This window comes from Meriones unguiculatus, chromosome 18 (genome assembly GCF_030254825.1).
Source record: "Meriones unguiculatus strain TT.TT164.6M chromosome 18, Bangor_MerUng_6.1, whole genome shotgun sequence".
NCBI classification, from domain to species: domain Eukaryota; kingdom Metazoa; phylum Chordata; class Mammalia; order Rodentia; family Muridae; genus Meriones; species Meriones unguiculatus.
The window spans coordinates 30,255,279-30,277,884 of NC_083365.1; the positions used below are offsets into that span (position 1 = coordinate 30,255,279).

Here is a 22,606-nt window from a genome sequence, read left to right on the forward strand (position 1 = left end):
GTTCAATCCCCATCCTGAAAGGCAAAGAGGAAGGACATCAGAAGAAGAAGAAAACAGGAAACACCCTAGGAACCTCCTACAGAGGGCCTCTGAAAGCCAGAAGAAGAAAACAGGAAACAACCTAGGAACCTGCCACAAAGGGCTTCTGAAACCTCTGCCATGCATACTGTCATGGCAAATGCTGAGCCTGATGGCCAACTGACAGGCAGAGTGAATGGAATTTTAGGTAAGAAGTGGGAAATAGCAAGAGCTGGAGAGGAGAGGAACTCCACAAGAGAGCAACAGAACAAGAAAATTTGAACACAGGGAACTTCCCAGAGACTCATACTCCAACAAGGACTATTCATGGAGATAAACTAGAACCCTGACAATGCAGGCACTTCTGATGAGAATTGATAGACTAAGATCAGAAAGAAGGAGAGGAAAACCTCCCCTATCAGTGGACTTGGGGAGGAGCATGCATGCCGAAAGGGGGGGGAAGTGGGACAGGGAGGGGTGGAGGGAAGAGCTTATGGCGGCATACAAAATGAATAAAGTGTAATTAATAAAAGTTAAAAAAAAAGAATCAATGAAACTAAGAGCTGGTTCTTTGAGAAAATCAACAAGATCAACAAATCCTTAGCCAAGCTAACTAAAAGGCAGAGAGACATCACCCAAATCAACAAAATCAGAAATGAAAAGGGGGACATAACTACAGACACTGAGAAAATCCAAACAATCATTAGGACTTTCTTCAAAATTCTATATGCCACAAAATTTGAAAATCTAAATGAAATGGACAATTTTCTTGATCAATTTGACTTACCAAAGCTGAATCAGGACCAGGTAAATCAATTAAATAGTCCTATATCCCCCAAAGAAATAGAAGCAGTCATCAAAAGTCTCCCATCCAAAAAAAAAAAAAAAAATGCAGGACCTGATAGCTTCAGCGTAGAATTCTACCATACCTTCCAAGAAGAGCTAACACCAATTCTCTTTAAACTATTCCACAAAATAGAAACAGAAGGAACACTACCAAACTCATTCTATGAAGCCACAGTCACCTTGGTACCTAAACCTCACAAAGACTCAACAAAGAAAGAGAATTTCAGGCCAATCTCCCTTATGAACATTGATGCAAAAATACTTAACAAAATACTTGCAAACCGAATCCAAGAACACATCAAAGATATTATCCACTATGACCAAGTAGGCTTCATCCCAGGTATGCAGGGGTGGTTGAATATACGGAAATCCATCATTGTGATCCACCATATTAACAAACTGAAAGAAAAAAACCACATGATAATCTCCCTAGATGCTGATAAAGCATTTGACAAAATCCAACATCCATTCATGTTTAAAGTCTTGGAGAGATCAGGGATACAAGGCACATATCTAAACATAGTAAAGGCAATATAGAGCAAGCCTATAGCCAACATCAAACTGAATGGAGAGAAACTTAAAGCAATCTGACCGAAATCAAGGACAAGACAAGGCTGCCCACTCTCCCCATATCTCTTCATCATAGTGCTGGAAGTTCTTGCTAGAGCAATAAGACAGTTGAAGGAGATCAAGGGGATACAGATGGGAAAGGAAGAAGTCAAATTATCACTATTTGCAGATGATATGATAGTATACATGAGTGACCCCAAAAACTCTACCAAGGAACTCCTACAGCTGATAAACACCTTCAGCAAAGTGGCTGGATACAAAATTAACTCAAAAAGAAAAATCAGTAGCACTGCTGTATACAAAAGACAAAAGGGCTGAGAAAGAAATTATAGAAACAACACCCTTCACAATAGCCACAAATGACATAAAGTACCTTGGTGTAACCCTAACCAAGCAAGTCAAAGACTTGTATGAAAAAAATATCAAATCTCTGAAGAAAGAATTAGAAGAAGATATGAGAAGATGGAAAGATCTCCCATGCTCAAGGCTTGGCAGGATTAACATAGCAAAAATGGCCATCTTACCAAAAGCAATCTACAGATTTAATGCAATTCCCATCAAATTACCAACACAATTCTTTACAGACCTGGAAAGAAAAATTCTCAACTTCGTATGGAATAACAAGAAACCCAGAATTGCTAAAACAATCCTCTACAATAAAAGATCTCCTGGAGGTATCTTCATCCCTGATCTCAAGCTGTACTATAGAGCAACAGTTATAAAAACTGCATGGTACTGGCAGAGAAACAGAATGGTGGATCAATGGAACCGAACAGAAGACCTAGAAATAAACCCACACACTTATGGACACCTGATATTTGACAAAGATGCCAAAACCATACAATGGAAAAAAGACAGCATCTACAACAAATGGTGCTTGTCCAACTAGATGTCTACATGTAGAAAAATGAAAATAGATCCATACTTATCACCCTGCACAAAACTGAAGTCCAAGTGAATCAAAGACCTCAACAGAAAACCAGACACATTAAATCAGCTAGGAAAAAATGTGCAAATACCCTAGAACTCATTGGTACAGGAGAAAACTTCCTGAACAGATCACCAACAGCACAGGCTCTGAGAGCAACAATCAATAAATGGGACCTCCTGAAATTGAAAAGCTTCTGGAAAGCAAAGGACACAGTCATCAAAACAAAGGGACTGTCTGCAGATTGGGAAAGAATCATCACCAACCCTTTATCTGATAGAGGACTCATATCCAGTATATATAAAGAACTAAAGAAGATGAAAAGCAGCAAACCAAGTAATCCACTTAAAAAATGGGGAACAGAGCTAAACAGAGAATTCGCTGTAGAGGAATATTGAATGGCAGAGAAGCATTTAAAGAAATGCTCAACCTTATTAGCCATTAGGGAAATGCAAATCAAAACAACCCTGAGATTTCACCTTACTCCCATCAGAATGGCCAAGATCAAAAACTGAAGTGACAACACATGGTGGAGAGGTTGTGGAGAAAGGGGAACCCTTCTCCACTGCTGGTGGGAATGTAAACTTTTACAACCACTCTGGAAATCAATCTGGCACTTTCTCAGACAACTAGGAATAGCGCTTCCTCAAGATCCAGCCATAGCACTCCTAGGCATATACTGAAAAGAGGCCCAACTACACAAAAAGGACATTTGCTCAACCATGTTTGTAGCAGCTTTATTTGTAATAGCCAGAAGCTGGAAACAGCCCAGATGCCCCTCAACTGAAGAATGGATGCAGAAACTGTGGTACATCTATATAATGGAGTATTACTCAGCAATGAAAAATAAAGAAATCATGAAATTTGCAGGTAAATGGTGGGACCCGGAAAAGATCATCCTGAGTGAGTTTTCCCAGAAGCAAAAAGACACACACGGTATATACTCACTCATATAAACAAAAAACATAGATAAACCCACTAAAATCTGTGCATCTAACCAAACTAAGCAAAAGAGAGGACCCTGACTAAAATGCTCAATCCCCACCCTGAAAGGCAAAGAGGATGAACATCACAAGAAGAAGAAAACAGGAAACAACTTAGGAACCTACTACAGAGGGCCTCGCCTCTGAAAGCCAGAAGAAGAAAACAGGAAACAACCTAGGACCCTGCCACAGAGGACCTCTGAACACCTCTGCCCTGCAGACTATCAAAGCAGATGCTGAGCCTGATGGCCAACTGCCCTGAGAATGAATGGAATTTTATGTAATTAGGGGGAAATAGCAAGAGCTGGAGAGGAGAGGAACTCCACAAGGAGAGCAACAGAACAAGAAAATTTGAACACAGGGAACTTCCCAGGACTCATACTCCAACCAAGGACTATTCATGGAGATAACCTAGAACCCCTGCACAGATGTAGCCCATAGCAGTTCAGTGTCCAAGTGGGTTACATAGTAACAGGAAGAGGGACTGCCTCTGACACAATCTGATTGGCCTGCTCTTTGATCACCTCCCCCTGAGGGGGGAGTGGCCTTACCAGGCCACAGAAGAAGATGTGATTTGATGTGATTTGATAGACTAAGATCAGAAGGAAGGAGAGGAGTACCTCCCCTATCAGTTGGTCTTGGGGAGGAGCATGCATGCAGAAAAGGGAGGAAGGGTGGGATCTGGAGGGGAGGAGGGAGGGACTAATGGCAGGATACAAAATGAATAAAGTGTAATTAATAAAAAAAGAGTTTATCTGTGAGATGAAATATTAAACAAGATGCTGTGCTAATATCAACGAGCATTTCTATTCTGTGTTATCTTGGTTCTCAGCTTCCATTCTCTCTTCTCTGTCCCTTATCCTATCTTATTTTCCTCCTTCTCTTACCCATCCATCCTCTTTATCATTTATGTGCTACTGTCTCTGGATGTATATATTTGGCATAAACATACACCTCCTTCTTACACAAATTTTGTATATTATCTTAAAACTTTATGAAAATTGGCTTGCACAAATCAGGATATTGACAAAACTCATTGTTGTAAATATTGATGTCTTTTCAGCATTTCAAACTGTACCCGTTCTTTTCTTGAATTTGATGAATAGTCTAGATAATTTTTCCAATTAATTATTCCATGCTTTAATTTTTCTTTTGTTGAATCAGTTTTTACATATTTCTGTCTTGTTACTCTCCTGTAGAATATCATGAGGCAGACCATATTTTTAAATTAAATTTTTTTATATTAATTACACTTTATTCACTTTGTATCCCATCTCCTCCCTGCCCCTCTCTAAGTCTACTAATAGGGGGAATCCTCCTCCTCTTCCATCTGACCCTAGCTTATTATGTCTTTATTAATTAAGCTTGTGATTACTTAATTTAAAATTTTCCTACATGATCTGTATTTTCAAATTTTCTGCTTATCTATATTATATTATGGCAAAACTTTTACCTACTAATTTTAGCTTATTAGGTTAATTTGAAGGGAAAATATGTTATTTTATTTTAATGATTATTTCATGGATGCTTCTATGTAGTTCTGTTTCAACCTGTTATACTCATTGTTATCAGTCGACCATATCAGTGATTGTCATATGAGTCATTTCTTGTTACTGGCAGACTGTTCTTCTTCTGTGTTTTTCATTTGTTTGGCTTTATTGCAACAAAATTATTTAGGCACTTTTAAGTGAGAAACAAAAAGCTTTTTAGAGATATGCATGGTGTTACTATTTTTATCAGCTCTACTGTTTGGTTGTGTTATTAAATATTGACATAAGGTACTTTTTAGGCCAGAGATGACATTTAAATGCAATTTTAGCTTGTTTATATTTTACATGAAACTTTTTGAAAATAGTTCTTGTAAATATCGTTTTCATCTTTTATATACTGTAAGCTTAACATTTTTGCTAATTTTCTATTAGGTTGTTCATGAAAGCTACATAATATATATAATTACTTTTATTATTTAAGTATTAAAGTTACTACTCTTTGGATGCTATTAAGTCTCTCATTTATTTTCTTTTTAGATAGTCTAGCGTAAGGTAAAAGTTAGTTTTAAATAATCTGTATTAAAACATTTACTATACTTATAAATTATAAAGCTACTAAATCATTATAAATTGTTCATACAGTTTTAAACATGTTCAGATCTTCGGTCCATTTAGAAATTATTCTGCAATATGCTGCAGAGATTGAATACCTTCTTTTGCAAGTTATCCTAGAGATTCCACCACTTTATTAATAACTTTTGATAGAGCTATTAGAATGCTGTTTTTTAATGTGTTTTATTAGCCTTGTGATTATTTTGTACTAATTTCCTCTTGAGTAGGCATAATTTTAACTCTTTATTATCTAAATTTCCATTCCTATTTATTCACTCATATCATAATTATTCATTTATGTTGGTTGTTACAGATTTGTGATGTTTAACTTCAGCCTGCTTCCAAGAAAATCATGGCAAAGGTCAAAAGTTGCCAGAATCCCTATCAGTGGACCTGGAAAGGGGCAGGGAGGAGACCAGGGAGAGAGTGTGGGGTTGGGGAAAGAATGAGGGAGCAGGATACAGTTGGGACACAGAGTTAACAAAATGTAATTAATAAGAAAAATAAAATAAAAAAAACTTACAGTTTCCTTTACATCTTTCCTGACCTTTAGAATTTCTTACTATGATGGCAGAGTATGTGCACACACAAGTATACACATTTGCACATAAATGAATACATTTTCAATGTATTCATTGGAACACAATGGCCCAAATGAATATCTACTGAGACTGAAAAATGTCATGTCCCTGAAATGAGTTGTGGAATGCCAAAGGGTGAAAACCTTTGACTCTATTAACATATGGATTGACTTGGCTATCATGACACTATCTAACGGTCATTGAGTGGTGAATATGCCACATGTTTCTATTGTTTTACATATGCTATTTCATTGCTTCTGTAACAACCATATACAATACATACCACGATCTCCTTTCTATTAATGTGGAAACCAAACCTCACAAAGGATAAATGATTACTCTTAATCATGTTTAGGAAAGTTGAGGTAGAATTGAACCCAACATCTTTTAACTAATTAATTTTAACTAATTAAAATTCTGATAATGGAAAATGGTAGATGTATGTAAGTCATATACTTTGTGTCAAACATGGTAAGGGACTTCAACGTGCTTAATATTTTTACTGTTTGACAACGAATTTCTCTGTGCCACAGCTTGTAAAGCGCCTTGAAATGAAAGCATGTCAGCAATTTCAGTCTTCCTATTATACATGATAATGCACTAATAGACCATGCTTCATTAGAGTAGCAGGAGATACATCATACATAGATTGCTACCAGGTAGTAATATTATTTATGAATCTCAGTAGGTGGCATATAAACTCTTATTTTTGAGAACTTTTTTTTGGGTTAAGTGAGTAGTACTTCTTTTCTTTTGCTTCTATGAAAAATAAGCCAAATAAAATTTTCTTTAATGTAAAATAGTGCGGTTTATATCTTTTATTATCTTAAACATAAAAGTATCCAGAAAGTCATGGTTATGCACAAATAATAAAATAATAATTACTTTAATTGTTCTACAATTATTGAAAATGTATTTTGAACTAGTGGTATTAATTTTGAAACTATATTAAAACTATAAGCTATGATCGTATACAATAAATTGAGGCACTATTAGATCCTCTTTAGCAATTTGTATGTGAGGTAAATTGGAATTTTATAATTGACACAAGGTCTGCTGAAGAATTTAGTAACTTCTTTTCATTATCTCAATCATATGGTTACAGAAGATCTAAGACTTTACCCCAAAGTTTAAATTCCATTGTCTTAGACATCTCATTGCTGTTTTCATCTCTGTGTTCCTCAATGTGTATATAATAGGATTCAAGAGAGCAGTGACCAAAGAATAAAACACAGCAAGGAATTTTCTAATGACTTTATGGGAAAGGGCCAAGCATAAATGAAGATGCAATGTCCAAAGAGCAAAAGAACTACTGTGCTATGAGCAGAATACTACCAGACTTTCAAATAAGAACTAATACCAATACTCCTCAGAGGAACATACCAAACTCATTCTATGAATCCACACACACCTTGATACCTAAACCAAACAAAGACCCCACAAAAAAAAAAAAAAGAGAATTTCAGACCAATCTCCCTATCAACATTGATGAAAAAATACGCAATAAAATACTTGCAAACCAAATCCAGGAAAACATAAAATATGGCATCCACCATGATCAAGCAGCCTTTATCCCAGGCATGCAGGAGTGGTTCAAAATAAGAAAATCCTTCAAAATAATCCATCATATAAACAACACACACACACACACACACACACACACACATACACACACACACGATGATCTTATGATGATCTTATTAGATGTTGAAAAAGCCTTTGACAAAATCCAACACCAGTTCATGTTTAACTATTTGGGGAGATCAGGGATTCAAGCACACACCAAGCACAATAACAACAATATACATCAAGCCAACAGCCAACATCCAAGTTAAATGTAGAAACTTAAAGTGTTTCTGCTAAAATCAGGAACAACACAAGGTTGCTTATTCTCACCATATTTCTTCAGTATAGTACTTGAAGTTCTAGCTAGAGCAATAACACAAGAAAAGGTATCAGGGGCTAGAAATTGAAAGAGAAGTCAAAGTATCACTATTCATAGCTGATAAAATAGTGTACATAAGTGACCCCTAAGATTCTACCAGATAACATCTACAGCTGGTAAACACCTTCATAGAAGTGTGTGTATACAAAATTAGCTCAATAAATCCGTAACCCTCATTTATACTCGCAACACAAGGGATGAGAATATATAGAGTAAAAAACATGCTTCACAATGACAACAAATAAAATAAAATGTCCTGGTGTAACTTTAACCAAGCAAATAAAAGACCTGTATGACAAGAACTTCAAGACATTGCAGAGAGAAATCAAAGAAGATTTTAGAAGATGAAAATATCTTCCATGTTCCTGGATTAGTAGACTTAGTATAGTAAAAATGGCCATCCTGCGGAAAGCCATCTACAGAGTCAAAGCAATTCCCATCAAAATTCTAATACAATTTTTTTATAGACCTACAAAGAGCAACTATTAACTTCATGTTTAAAAAAAAGACACAGGATAGCTAAAAGAATTCTGTAACATCAAAGAACTTATGGTGCAATCAGCATCCCTTATCTCAAGCTATACTACAGAACAATAGTAGTAAAAACTGAATGGTATTGGCATAGAAACAGATAGGTTGATCAATGGAATTAAATTGGATGACTCAGAAATAAACCCACACTCCTACAGGGACTTGATTTTTGACAAAGAAGCCAAAACCGTACAGTGGAAAAAAGAAAGCATCTTCAACAAATGGTGCGGGTCTAACCAGATTTCTGCGTGTATAAAAGTGCAAATAGGTCCATATTTATCACCCTGCACAAAACTCAAGTCCAAGTAAATCAAAGAACTTGACATAAAAATAGAGACTCTAAACCTACTAGAATGCAACATGGAGAAGTTTATAACTCGCTGGCATAGGAGACAACTTCCTGAACAGAACAGAACACCAACAGCAAAAGCTCTGAGCTCAACAATTAATAAATGGGATCTCATGAAACTGAGATGCTTCTGTAAGTCAAAGAACACTGTCAATAGAAATAAAAAACAGCAGCTTACAAATTGGGAAAAGATCTTCACCAACCCTATATCAGACAGAGGGCTGATATATAAAATATAGAGAGAATTTAAGAAATCTAAAACCAACAAATCAAATAATACAATTAAAATATTGAATACAAAGCTAAATCAAGATTTCACACACACACACACACACACACACATGCACAGAATTCAAAACAGAAGATTTTTGAATGGCTGAGAAACAAATAAATGCTCAATGTCCTTAGCCATCAGAGAAATACAAATCCAAACAATTATTAAGATTCCATCTTATACCAGTCAGAGTGGCTAATATTAAAAAAAAAAAAAAAAAAAAAAAAAAAACCTCAAGTAACAACACATGCTGGAGAGGATGTGGAGAAAGGGGAACACTCTCCATTGCTGTAAACTTGTTCAACCTCTCTGGAAATCAATCTGGCACTTTCTCAGAAAATTGGGGAAAGTTCCACCCACCCTAAGACCCAGCTGTACCACTCCTGGGCATATACTCAAAACATGTTCTACCATATACCAAGGACATTTACTTAACTATGGTCATAGTGGCTCTATTAATAATAGCCAGAATCTAGAAACAACCTAATTGTCCTTCAATTGAGGAATGAATATAGAAATTGTGGTACATTTACACAGTGGAACACTACTCAGCAATCAAAAACAAAGAAATCATGAAATTTGCAGGCAAATGGATGAGACTAGAAAAGATCTTCCAAAGTGAAGTAACACACCTCAGAAAGACACACATGATATGTATTCACTTATAAGTGGATATTAGATCTATACAGGATAATCACACTACAGTTCGCAGATAGGTAAGGGAGGGTGCCGAAATGTCACACAAAAATAGACTAGAGAGCAGAAAGTAGAACAGATAGCATAAGGGAATTGGGCAGGTGATGAAATGGGGAGGAAAAGAAAGGGTGGAGATCAGATGTGGGGAGAAGTGGGGTGGGAGGAAAGAGGGCTGGGAAAAAGAAGGGAAACTTGGAGGGAGGGTCATCTCTTTGTCAAGTTGGAGGCCTGTGACAGGGTAGGCTCCTGGCAGGATATAGTTGTGACTCTAGGTGAGACTCCTAACAGGGGGGAGAGTGGACATGAAGACTGAAAGTGACCACTTCCTAGCCAGGCAAGACAACAACCCACAGACAAAATCTGTGATCCAAAACTTACCCTGCCTACAAGAAGTGCAGGGATAAGGAGGAAACAATGATGGAGGGAAAATCCAAACAATAATAGGCCCAACCTGAGACCCACTCGATGGTAGAGAGCCATCTCCTGACACTAATAAGAATACTTTGCTATACTTGCAGATAGGAGCCTAATATGGCTGTCCTCTGGGAGGGTTCAGCCAGCAGCAGATGGAGACAGGTGTTGGGACTTACAGCCAAGCACGTGGTGGAAATCTGGGGGTCCTGTGGAAGTGTAGGAGGAATGATGGAAGGAGATGGAGGGGACAGGAGACTCACAAGAAGACCAACAGAGACAACTAACGCAGTCCCATGGGGTCTTGCAGAGACTGAGACATCAACTAAGGAGCATGCATGATCTGGACCTAGAGCAACTTGGGTTTCATATGGATGCCTGGCAAGTGGAGGGGTGAGGGCTGTTTCTAACAGGGACTCTGTTGCCTGCTTTTGGATCACTTCCCCCTAGCAGTGCTGCCTTGCCTGGCCTCAGGGGGTGAAAATATGCTCAGACCTGATGTGATTGGATGTGCTGGGGAAGGATAATATGGGGTAGGGAGGGCTCCCCTTTTCTGGGGAAAAATAGTGAGGGGATGGAGGAAGAAGGGTAAGTGTGGCAAGACTGAGCGGAACGAATGGGGGGGTAAATAAAATAATTATAAAAATAAATAAATAAATACATTAATTAATTAATATAAATTTTACCTAACAGGCAAAAACAAATCCACATGTAGTACTTTTATTTTACAATCAGCAGGATTTATTGTAACCCCATATCAAGTCAATTTTCTAAAATCAACAAAGGAAATGTTTATATTCCATAGCGTTCATAGTTATTGCATCAGTTCATACCTGCTAATATCACATACAGTTACAGATCATGCTTCATCAGTAATGTGACCAGATTTTTTCACCATGGGTTGTTTCTTTTATTTTTTTATATTAAATTTTTAATTTTTTAATATTAGTTACAGTTTATTAACTTTGTATCCCAGCTGTATCTTTCTCACTTGTACCCTCCCAATCTTACTCTCCCTCCCTCATCATCTCCCTGCCCCTTTCCAAGTCCACTGATAGGACCTCTCCCCCTTTCATCTGACCCTAGCTTATCAGGTATTTCAGGCCTGGCTGCAATGTCCTCCTCTGTGGCCTAGAAAGAGCCAGCCATTGAGTTCCTTTTAGAAATAGTCCTTGTTCCCCTTACTAGGGTACCCACTTAGATACTGAGCTACATGGGCTACATTCCAGCAGGGGTTCTAGGTTATATCCATACATGGTCCTTGGTTGGAGATACAGTCTCACAAAAGACCCCAGTGCCCAGGTACATTTGGTCCTTGTGGAGCTCCTGTCCTCTCCAGGTCATACTAACTGCCCCTTTCATACGATTCCCTGCACTCTGCTGAAGGTTTGGTTATGCTTTAGGGAATTATGTTCACTTCACAAGTTTTGTTCTTGACATATCTCTCATGATTAGCACGTGGCCTCAAAATCTGAAATTCTTTAGTCACTTAGATTATATTGTTACAGGAACAGACCAGGCAGCTGCAAGCTGTTTTTTAAATTCCTTATAAATGAAGTGAATAATTTCGAAAAGTTCAATAAAATTATCAGTGCTGAGATGACTAATAGGAAGTTTTACTTGTCATTTTCCCATTTTCACAAATTTGCAGTACTCAGTATCATTGCTAATGGAGAAATCCCTAAGGATGTCCAAGATAATTATTTCTTAGGTTCTCATTTTGTTCAGGAAACAGAAAAGGTGACATGGAACACACAGGGGACAGTGAAGTGAAGAAGGATTGGGCCAGGTGGAAAGACGTCTTGATATGCATGAATCTCTTTATAAACCCACATCAGACGGGAAGAAAATATGACCCAAGAGAAAGCTGTGATTTTGGTAAGTCAGCTCTCTGATATCCTTCTTTTAGGTAATTAATAAAATATTTCTAGTTATCTCTTTTTACCATTGTATGTTATATATTAAGTTCAGAATGTGTTTTTGACTTTCTTCTATTTGAGTCCAATATTGTGGGTTTTTTTCCCACTTCTATTCCATGAATCCTCGAGTCTGCCTCAGATGCTCGCCATTTTTAATCAGATAATCTATTAGAGTAGTATACAGTTAACATTTTACAAATATTCACTTCATGTTAACCAGACAGAATAGTTTTGAGTCAAGGAGTGCATAGCAGATAAGAAAACTTTCAGAATAGAATTGGGCATAAAAAGAAAAGCATTCTGAGTGGTTATTGTGGGAATCAGCTCAAAAAGGCATTCAGTACAGAAATGCATGGAAAAGTACAAGAAAATAAACAGTTTGCTTCTAGACTCTTAAAAAGATAAGTCAAGTTTCTTATCTTAAAAAGATAATCAGTTTCTTTTTGTATTTCTCAACATAAAAACATTAGATATTCTAAGAGAATTTCTACTAAGTTAAATGCAAAAATTGCAGAGTCCCTTTAAATGATTGTATTCAATAGGTCTTAGTCAGTCGTGATAAAAAAGTCCTGGGCAAAAAAAGAGCGGGTGAAGTGGTTATTATGTTCCTGAAAAAAATTGAATATCAAATATGAATCATGCATTTGTATATTTCACATATACATAGTATAGTTTGCTTTTAGACTTTTAGAGAGATAATTCAGCTTGTTTTCCTTCACTAATTTTTATGTTAATTAATGTAAAAGCTAACATTAGATTTTTAGGAAAATTGCTAATAAGTTAAATATAAGTATGTATATTTATATATTTATAAATATGCATTTCCATATGTAAAATATGTATGTGCAAATAGAAAAATATTTTCAGATATAAATACATATGTTCAAATATACTATATATACATATAGATGAGCATGTATATCTTAAACAGAGTTCAGCTGAACATCAGAATATTGGCCATAACTTTATGAATCATATTGTTTCAAGACACAGTAGGAAATAAGATTAAAGGGAACAATTCATGCACCATTTTGCTCTGGATATTAGAGAGGTGTAATGCCCATGTGTGTATTTTATTCTATGATTTCACAGCACATTAAATTGAGTGTGTAATATTATTTAAGCTCCTGTAATATCTGGCATCATTTTTACTAGCTTCTCAAAAATCATGTGGATATAAAACATTCTGATTAACAGCATTAAAACAGAACTGATCATGTACAGTCACTACTATGTATCAGCCATTTAAGATTTTTACGTTCACAGAGGTCTGCTGACAATACAGTCCTACTTCTATAATACTAGAGAAGACTATCTATCTATCTATCTATCTATCTATCTATCTATCTATCTATCTATCTATCATCGTTTTTTAGAGGCAGGTTTTCTCTGTGTAGTCTTGGCTATACTGGACTCACTTTGTAGAACAGTCTGACCTCGAACTCACAGAGGCCCACGGACCTTTTCCTCCTTGAATGCTGAGAACACAGACATGCACCACTGTGCCCAGCTGAGGAGACACTTTAAAAGGCATTGCTTGAGACTTGGTTCAGCTTTGCAGCAGAGGTCCCAAAGTACAGTTTGACAATGCTCTGTAAATGAATGCACTTTCTTAGTAATTTCCTTTGGTAGTGCCATAATTCTACCATGAATGTAAAAATTGAGCTCAGTAAAGCCAACACCAAGAGACATGGTATAGTGGAAGGGGTGAAATCCAAGGAATCCTTAATTCTATGCAAAAAAATCACAGCCAAATAAAGATTCCTGAGAGCATAAGAAGCAGTGTGTCCCAGGAAAGAGCACGCCAACTGGATATCTAGTACCAAGTGGTCATCCTGAGAACATGCATACAAGTAACATTACACAGGCTGAATAATTTGTATGTATAAAAATATTAATAAAAGGTAGGCTGTGATTTCCTTTTTCTCCTTTTTTATTACTCAGATTTTTTTTTAATCATACAATATAGTCTCAATATGCTTTTTCCCTTCCCTTATTTCTCTGACTTCCTACCCACATTGTCTCTCATTTGGATCCTCTCCCTTTGTGCCTCTCATTACAAAAACAAACAAACAAACAAAAAAAAGACAGGCTTCTAACAGATAACAACAAAGGATAACAAAATAAAAAATATTAAGATAAACCAAATACTATCATATCCAAGTAGGATAAGAGAAGCCAACTGTAAAATCAAAGAGCCCCAAGAAAAGGCACAAGAATCAGAAACTCACACATCTATTCAAGAGTCTCATATAATTATAAGAATGAAATCTATACTATTACATGCTGAATACTTGGTGAAGACACATGTAGCCCTCTGCTTTCTTCTTCATTATTTTTGAATTCCTATGAGCTTCAATCTGTTGATTTAAGGTACCTTGTTTTCCCACGAATTTGACAGAGAACAAGGAACAGTATATGGGAGAATCTGGAGGGAAGAAAGGAGAGAAATATTGTCATTATATTATAACTTTTTTAAAAAATAAAAGAAACAATATAAAAATGAACAAAAAGTTTAACTTGACCCTAAACTTTATGATATGTAATAAAATTAAATATATATCAAGGAATACTAATTCTTCATTGTGTGATCAGCGTATTTTGCTTAGATATTGGGCATATCTTTGTAAGGCATGTGTATTTATTTATTCCATCAGCTTTCTTTAGCAGATGGATATGCTGCCTGATGCCTTGATAACTTTTTCTTGTCTTGCATTCCTTCTCCACACTTTGGTGATGACAGAAAACAGGAACTTAAAATAATTCTGATGATGGCATCAAGGATTTTATTGTTCACCTGCTCTAGGATAAAATGAGACCCCAAGTTGAAAAGCACCATGAAAATTACTTAAGGGAAAAAAAGTGATCAATGACTGTTTACCGCCTGGTTTCAGTATTGTTCACTATACTAGCATAAGCACCCTGCCTTGAGGTGAATAACTGCTGCTCACTGGAAGCATAACTTCCACTTCATCCAAGGCTGATAGTCAAAGGACAACCTTGTTGACATATTTATGTAATTCATTCTGTTCTTTACAATAACATAGATGATCAGTAGAAAAGCAAAACAATAAGGAAATATATACTAGTGATAGGATGATGATAGGTGTTGTTTATGTCATGAAACTAAAGTATTTCAAAATCTGAAGTGGTCTCATGATTAGTTTATGCAATTTAAGATCAATATTTTCTCTCTTTTTTTTCTTTTTAGTGTTTCTTACTGGCTTTCTTACGCTAATTTTTTTTAATTTAATTTAATTTTTTATTATTAGTTACATTTTACTAACTCTGTATTCCAGCTGTATCCCACTCCCTCATTCCCTCCAAATCCCACCCTACCTCCCTCAGCTCCTCCCTGCCCCTTTCCAAGTCCACTGATTGGGGAGGACCTCATCCCCTTTCATCTGACCCTGTTTTTTCAGGTGTCTTCAGGACTGGCTGCAAAGTCCTCCTCTGTGGCCTAGCAGGACTGCTCCTCCCTTGAGAGGTGGGGAGGTCAAAGAGCCTGCCATTGAGTTCCTGTCAGAAATGGCTGAGATTGAAGTAAATGTGACTTGCAGTGATCAGGTCTGACTATGACTTGCCTTGTGCTTTCAATCCATTTACACTGGTGTTTGTAGTAGTATTTGTTAATCAGTTTAGTTGAGCAAACAAAATCTATTATATATATTTATTAATGAATATCTGTGAACTTTGTATTTATATCTCATGCCTGTGTGTATGTTATAGCACCTTCTGTATGCTTCCCACCTAAGGTTTTTCCAACATGTCCTTTCAAGCTTTAAGCTAAAATTGTATTTTTCATTAATCAATTAGTTACTTTAGTTTATATCCCGATAAGAACTCCCCCTTCCACCTCTATTCCCAGGGCCTCTTTCTGCCCTCCGCTTCCCTAATATCACCCTCCCTTTCTCCTAGAAGAGGAAACATCCCAAGAATATCAACCCTCCTTGGCATATCAAGTTGTGGTAGGAATGGGATTATTCTCTTCTATTGAGGGTAGACAATGTCATCCAGTTAGGGGAAAGGGATCCATGGGCAGACAGCAGAGTCAGAGACAGCCATGGAGGCTGCTGTAAGAGGTCCCACATGAGGACTAAGCTGTACATCTTTTATATATGTGTGAGGGGCCCAGGTCAGGCCCATAGACACTCTCTTCTTGTGGTTCAGTCTCAATGAGCCCCTTTGGGCCCAGGCTAGTTGATTTTGTAGGCTTTCTTGTTGTATCCTTGATTTTTCTGGCTCTTTTAATCCTTCCTCCCCCTCTTCGATAAGACTTTCTAAGCCATGCCAACTCTTTGGCTGTGGTTCTCTGCATCTGTTTTCATCAGCTGATGGGTGAAGCCACTCAGATGACAGTTATGCCGGTTTCCTGCCTGTAAGTATAGCAAAATATTATTAATACTGTCATGCGTGGGCTCTCTCTCATAGCATGGGACTCAAGTTAGGAAAGTCAATGATTGGATAGGTCGAAGGTTTTATGGGTGGGTTGGTGTTTCTCTTCTTCTATTGTAAATTCCCCCTGTCGACAGGAGGGGACCACAGCATGCTCCATAACCCCTGCTTCTAGGAGTCTCAGCTAGGGTCACCACCATAGACTCCCAGGAGCCTCCACCATCCCAGAGAAGACACAGATATTATTCTACTGATGCTCAAAGAAATCATTATAGAGTCTGACAAAATGGTAATATCTTATAATACCATTTTTACTGAATTTTGCTGTATTTCCCCTTCAGCTGCCAAATTTAATTCTTATTTTTGTTATGGAATTTCATGAACACTAGTAACACATTTGGACAATTTTTCTCAATGAAACAGCATCCATTTTGGGGTTTTTACGTTGCTCTCTTGCTTTACTCACTGCTCTCTTAAAAAGAAATTGCTGATAGAGCATGTGAATAACAGTCACACATAATGCTTCTCTTCATGCGCTTGACTCATTAGCTTTCACCTCAGGCAGCAATGTTACTCATTCTTGCCTTAGATTTATCTTCAATTTATCCAATTCTACTCAGATGAGTTTCAATACGAATGTCTAATTCTACAAAGAAAATAGCCTACAGCATTTCTCTAGTTAATAATTTTTCTTTCTTTGCAGGTTACTTCTGAAGACATACTGAGAAAAATGGGTGAGGGCAATCAGTCTGTGGTGTCAGAATTTATACTTTGGGGACTTTCCAACTCATGGAATATTCAGCTCTCACTCTTTATGATAGTTTTAATGCTTTATCTTCTCATTGTTTCTGGAAATATTACCATTCTGGTTTTAATCATCACTGACCCGCATCTGCATTCTCCCATGTACTTCCTGTTGGCCAACCTGTCTTTTGTTGATATGTGGCTTTCTACGATCACCACTCCTAAAATGATCACAGACTTTCTCAGGGAAAACAAGACCATTTCCTTTGCAGGCTGTATGTGTCAGATCTTCTTTGCTCACTGCATCGCTGCAGGAGAGATGGTGTTGTTGGTGATAATGGCTTATGACCGCTATGTGGCCAAATGCAAGCCACTGCATTACTTCACCATCATGAACCTGAAGAGATGTACTGGGTTTGTGTTGAGTTCCTGGACAACTGGATTTGTACATGCCATGAGTCACCTGGTAGTGATTGTGGAGCTGCCATTTTGTGGACCTAAGGAAATAGACAGTTTTTTCTGTGATATGCCATTGGTAATCAAGCTAGCTTGCATAGATTCCCCTGTTTTGGATGTTCTAACAAATGCTGACTGTGGGGTTGTGGCTGTAACCTGCTTTATTCTGTTGCTCATATCCTATACATATATCCTAATCACTGTACAGCAGAGCTCTAAAGCTGGGGCACATAAGGCCCTGTCCACGTGCACTGCCCACATCACAGTGGTGATGATCTTTTTTTTACCTTGCATCTTCATCTATGTGTGGCCCCTCAATATCACCTGGTTGGATAAATTTCTTGCTGTGTTTTACTCTGTTTTCACACCTCTCCTCAACCCAGCTATTTATACTCTGAGAAATAAAGACATGAAAAATGCCATGAAAAGATTCATAAGCAACTATTTTGGTCCCAAAGGAAATTTCTAATATCCAGATATCTGTACTAATTACTGAACATAGTGAAACTGACTGTTTGAAATAGATTTTTTTTTTCAATGCAGTTTATTCAGGAACCTTGAACAATCCTTGGACCCTGGGGAAAGCCAGCCCACAGCTTAAATAGCCTCTGGGTAGCCAACCCAGGTGTGCCACGTGGGCAATGCAGATAGGTCCACATACATGGAAGCAAGCCAGATCCTCGGCCTTAGCCAAATGTGGAGTTGTTCCTGACAGAGAGCACTCACCATCGGGAAGGTGGAAGGCAGAAACCAGCTCCATCTTTAAGGCATAGCATTCCGCAGCTCTCTACAGTTCCCCCTTTTTGTTTTAGACGCATCAGGCAAGAGTAGAGGTCTGATCTCTGATATTAGAAATAAATTGGGACTTTGTACCGATGTTCATTTAGGTGTCATCCACCCAAAGAGCATCAGACCCGTCCTATACCTTTTTCTCAGAGGCGGGACCTGGGGCATCAACCCGCATGCAATCAGACATACTCTTCTCTGGGTCGAAAGCAGCTGACCCTGAGTGCCGTGCTTAGCCTCGCATCCTGAGCGTATCATTTTAGCTTTTTATGGTATCCAACCATGCTTGGGGAGAATGTCCTGCTTCAATGGCTGTAAAGGCCTGAATGATCATGGCTGCATCACACTGTTGTGAGACTCTAATCTTGCATATATACCACAGGCAAACCAAGGAGACCAACACCAGAAGGCCTGCTAATGCTCCCATGCCCGCCCATTCCTTCAGATGATTCATGGCTGCAGCAATCCATGTTGATAATCCTGTGGCTAGTCGCGCGTCCACTCTGGTAGAATTTACTGTGACAATGGCCACTCTCAGCTGCTCCATTTTAGTATCGAATTCTCTAGTCCAATTACCTAAAATATAGCTCGACAATTGTTTAGACAGATTTGCAGCACAGGAAAAATTCTCATGTTGTATGCTAGTGACACAAAGTCCAGCATACTTTCATTGACAGCCAGGTTGAGCGATTTGCCATAGGGTATCAATTTGCTCCTGCAAGAGGTCAATCCTCTGATTGAACACCATCAAGCTTCCTTTTAGTTGAGCATTAATTCCTTTATGTACAACTAAGGCATGAGCTACATTGGCTAAATGATTATTCAGGGTCTGAGCAGTCTGCCCAGTATGACTCATGGCTCATACTCCAACCAAGGACTATTCATGGAGATAACCCAGAACCCCTGCACAGATGTAGCCCAGGGTAGTTCAGAGTCCAATTGGGTTACATAGTAATGTGAAGAGGGACTTCCTCTGACATAATCTGATTGGCCTGCTCTTTGATCACCTCCCTCTGGGGGGGGGGGGGAGCAGCCTCACCAGGCCATAGTAGAGGACAATACAGCCACTTTTGATGTGAACTGACAGACTAAGATCAGAAAGGAGAGGGGAACCTCCCCTATTAGTGGACTTGGGGAGTGGCATGCAAGCAAAGGGAGGAGGGAGGGTCGGATTGGGAAGGGAGGAGGGAGGGGCTTATGGGGGGATGCAGAATGAATAAAGTGTAATTGATGAAAAATTTAAGAAAAAAGGGAAAAAATAATTTAAGAACCTTAAATGACTTTCAAAATTGGAGGAAAACATGGATTTAGTCAATTGGCATGGAGCACGTCTCGCCCCTGGGGGCAATGGTCTCCTGAACCTACTCAGACCTCGGACACCACCACTGCTAGTTCTAGAACTGACACAGGATGTTCCAACGAGGGGTTAAGGCTTCTCATAATATTTCCTATAAGCCCACACCTGTTTGTCTATATCCCCCATTTTTATTCATTATTAGCCAGATAGAGCCAAGTAATTGTGGTAATGATACTTGCTTTTTTGCCCAATGCTGGAATGCTAGTAAATTTAGGTATGCCCTGGTTACTCGCATGCCTCACTGGGCACCTGTGCCCATTGATGCCCCTCAGGCTATGACTCTCTTCAGACAGAAAAGGGATCTTGGAACTACAGCCACCATTGTTACTACCATCTCATTGGCGGCTGTTGGAGCTACCACCAGGGCATTAGTCTTGAAATAGATTTTAAGTTAGAAAATATAGTTGATATTCAAAATTTGTACAAATACCCTAATATAGATATAACTTGATAATTTAAAGAAACTATGACATTTACTGAGCAACCTTCAAAACACTGTGAAAATTTCTTCCTAAATCTAAACTGAATGTTCTTTCTTTGTAGGGATATCATAAAACTGTTCCTCTATGTTTTTAATAGAGTTTACCTTAATGTGTATTGACCAAACATATGTTTATCTTTATAAATAACATCTTAGTAAAATTTACCTGATTATAATTCTGTGTACTACCACATGCCCAGGGTTTTCAATTTCTTTGCCAAATGACCAATATCATCACTTTTGCCTGATCACAGCTATCTACCAAAAAAACTAAGGGAATGGGCAGAAAATGTTAAGAGAAGATCAAACAAAAGTTATACATTCCACAAGTCAGCATTGTATTATACTTTGTGTTTTTTATTTTAAAAAGAGATGAATAAGTATCATAATAAAATGTTCAAAAGATTTTACTGAGATTTCTATGTCATCTCAATCTGATACTAAAATTTGTGCTCTAAATTATTATTTAATATCATATATCCTGAAATAGAATCTCCATGAGGTCTGTTTTCATATATTGATTGATTCATTATTAAAGCTGTTGTACTTTATTCAGTAGTTGGCACACATGAGACATTTATTCAACACATTTGTAAGTACAGATATGGCATGTTGTCTGCAAGACTGCAGAAGTGTTAAAACTATATAGACTGTCGCCTTTATCTTTTTTTGCCCATCATAGCTATTTGGAAAGACTCTGTTAATGAAAATAGATAGCATACTCTTGTTTCAGGACACAGAGAAACCAAACTGACTGGGGTACTTCCTCCCATTGGATATCATTCATGATGTTAAAAGGTGCTCATTCTCCTCGTTTAGGATTCTTTCTTTCCTCCAGTATGTAATTTTAGTGTATTTGGTGAAAATCAAAGTGGAGACTTAAGTAAAGTCTTTCTGGTATATTTTATTCATCTATATGTAGTTATACAAGTATGCCAGTACCATACTGTTGTGGTTCATTTACACAATTAAATATTACTCAGCAATTAAACAGAAGGAAATCATGAAATTTGTAGGCAAATGGTGGCATATAGAAAAGATCATCCTTGCGCAAATTGCAGGGAATCTTATGTAAGAAGTGGGAAATAATAAGATCTGGAGAGGACAGGAACCCCACAAGAGAGCAACAGAACCAAAAAAATTGAACACAGGGGTCTTCCCAGAGACTCATATTCCAACCAAGTACCTTGCATGGAGATAACCTAGGACCTCTGCACAGATGTTGTCCATGGCAGTTCAGTGTCCAAGTGGGTTACATAGTAATGGGAAGAGGGACTGCCTCTGACATAATCTGATAGGCCTGTTCTTTGATCACCTCCCCCTGAAGGGAGATCAGCATGACCAGGCCACAGAGGATGACAATGCAGCCACTCCTGATGAGATCTGATAGACTAAGATCAGGAGGACCTCCCCTATCAGTGGAATTGAGGAGGGGCATGTACGAAGAAGAGGGTGGGAGGGTGGGACCCGGAGGGGAGGAGGGAGGAGGGAGGGGCTTATAGGGGGATAAAAAGTGAAAAAACTGTAAAAATAAAATAAAATCCAAAAAAAGAAAAAAGAAAAGATCATCCTGAGTGAGGTATACCAGATGCAGAAAGACACACATGGTATATACTCACTTATAAGTGGAAATTAGACATGTAATATAGGATAAACATACCAAAATCTGTACACCTAAAGAAGCTAAGCAAGAAGGAGGCCCATGGGTAAGATGATCAATTCTCACTCAGAAAGACAAACGGGATGAACATTGGAAGAATGAGAAAACAGGAAACAGAACAGGAGCCAGCCACAGAGGCCCTCTGAAAGACTCTACCCAGCAGTGTATCAAAGCAAATGCTGAGACTCTTAACCACACTTTGGGCAGAGTTCAGGGAATCTTGTGAAACAAGAGGGAGAGATTAAGACCTGGAGAGGACAAGAGCTCCACAAGGAGAGTAACAGAACCAAAAAATTCTGGCACAGAGGGCTTTTCTGAAACTGATAATCCCACCAAGGACCATTCATGGATATAACCTAGACCCTCTGCTCAGATGTAGCCCATGGCAGCTCATTATCTAAGTAGGTACTTGGTAAGGGGAACAGGGACTGTCTCTAACATGAACCCAGTGGCTGGCTCTTTGATTGCCTGTCCCCCATGGGGGAAGCTCCCTTGCCAGGCCATAGAGGAGGAAAATACATCCTATCCTGATGACAACCAGATAAGCTAGGGAGAGATAGAAGGTGAGGAGGAC

General features: G+C 38.1%; 1 protein-coding gene across 1 annotated transcript; it reads left to right on the forward strand.

The window, feature by feature from the left end:
• The first annotated feature begins 17,275 nt into the window (after positions 1-17,275).
• On the forward strand, positions 17,276-18,217 carry LOC132648994 (olfactory receptor 4K3-like). The gene has a single exon (XM_060371638.1). It carries the CDS (start codon positions 17,279-17,281, stop codon positions 18,215-18,217), a length of 939 nt encoding a protein of 312 aa, XP_060227621.1. The 5' UTR covers positions 17,276-17,278.
• The last annotated feature ends 4,389 nt before the right edge of the window (positions 18,218-22,606 follow it).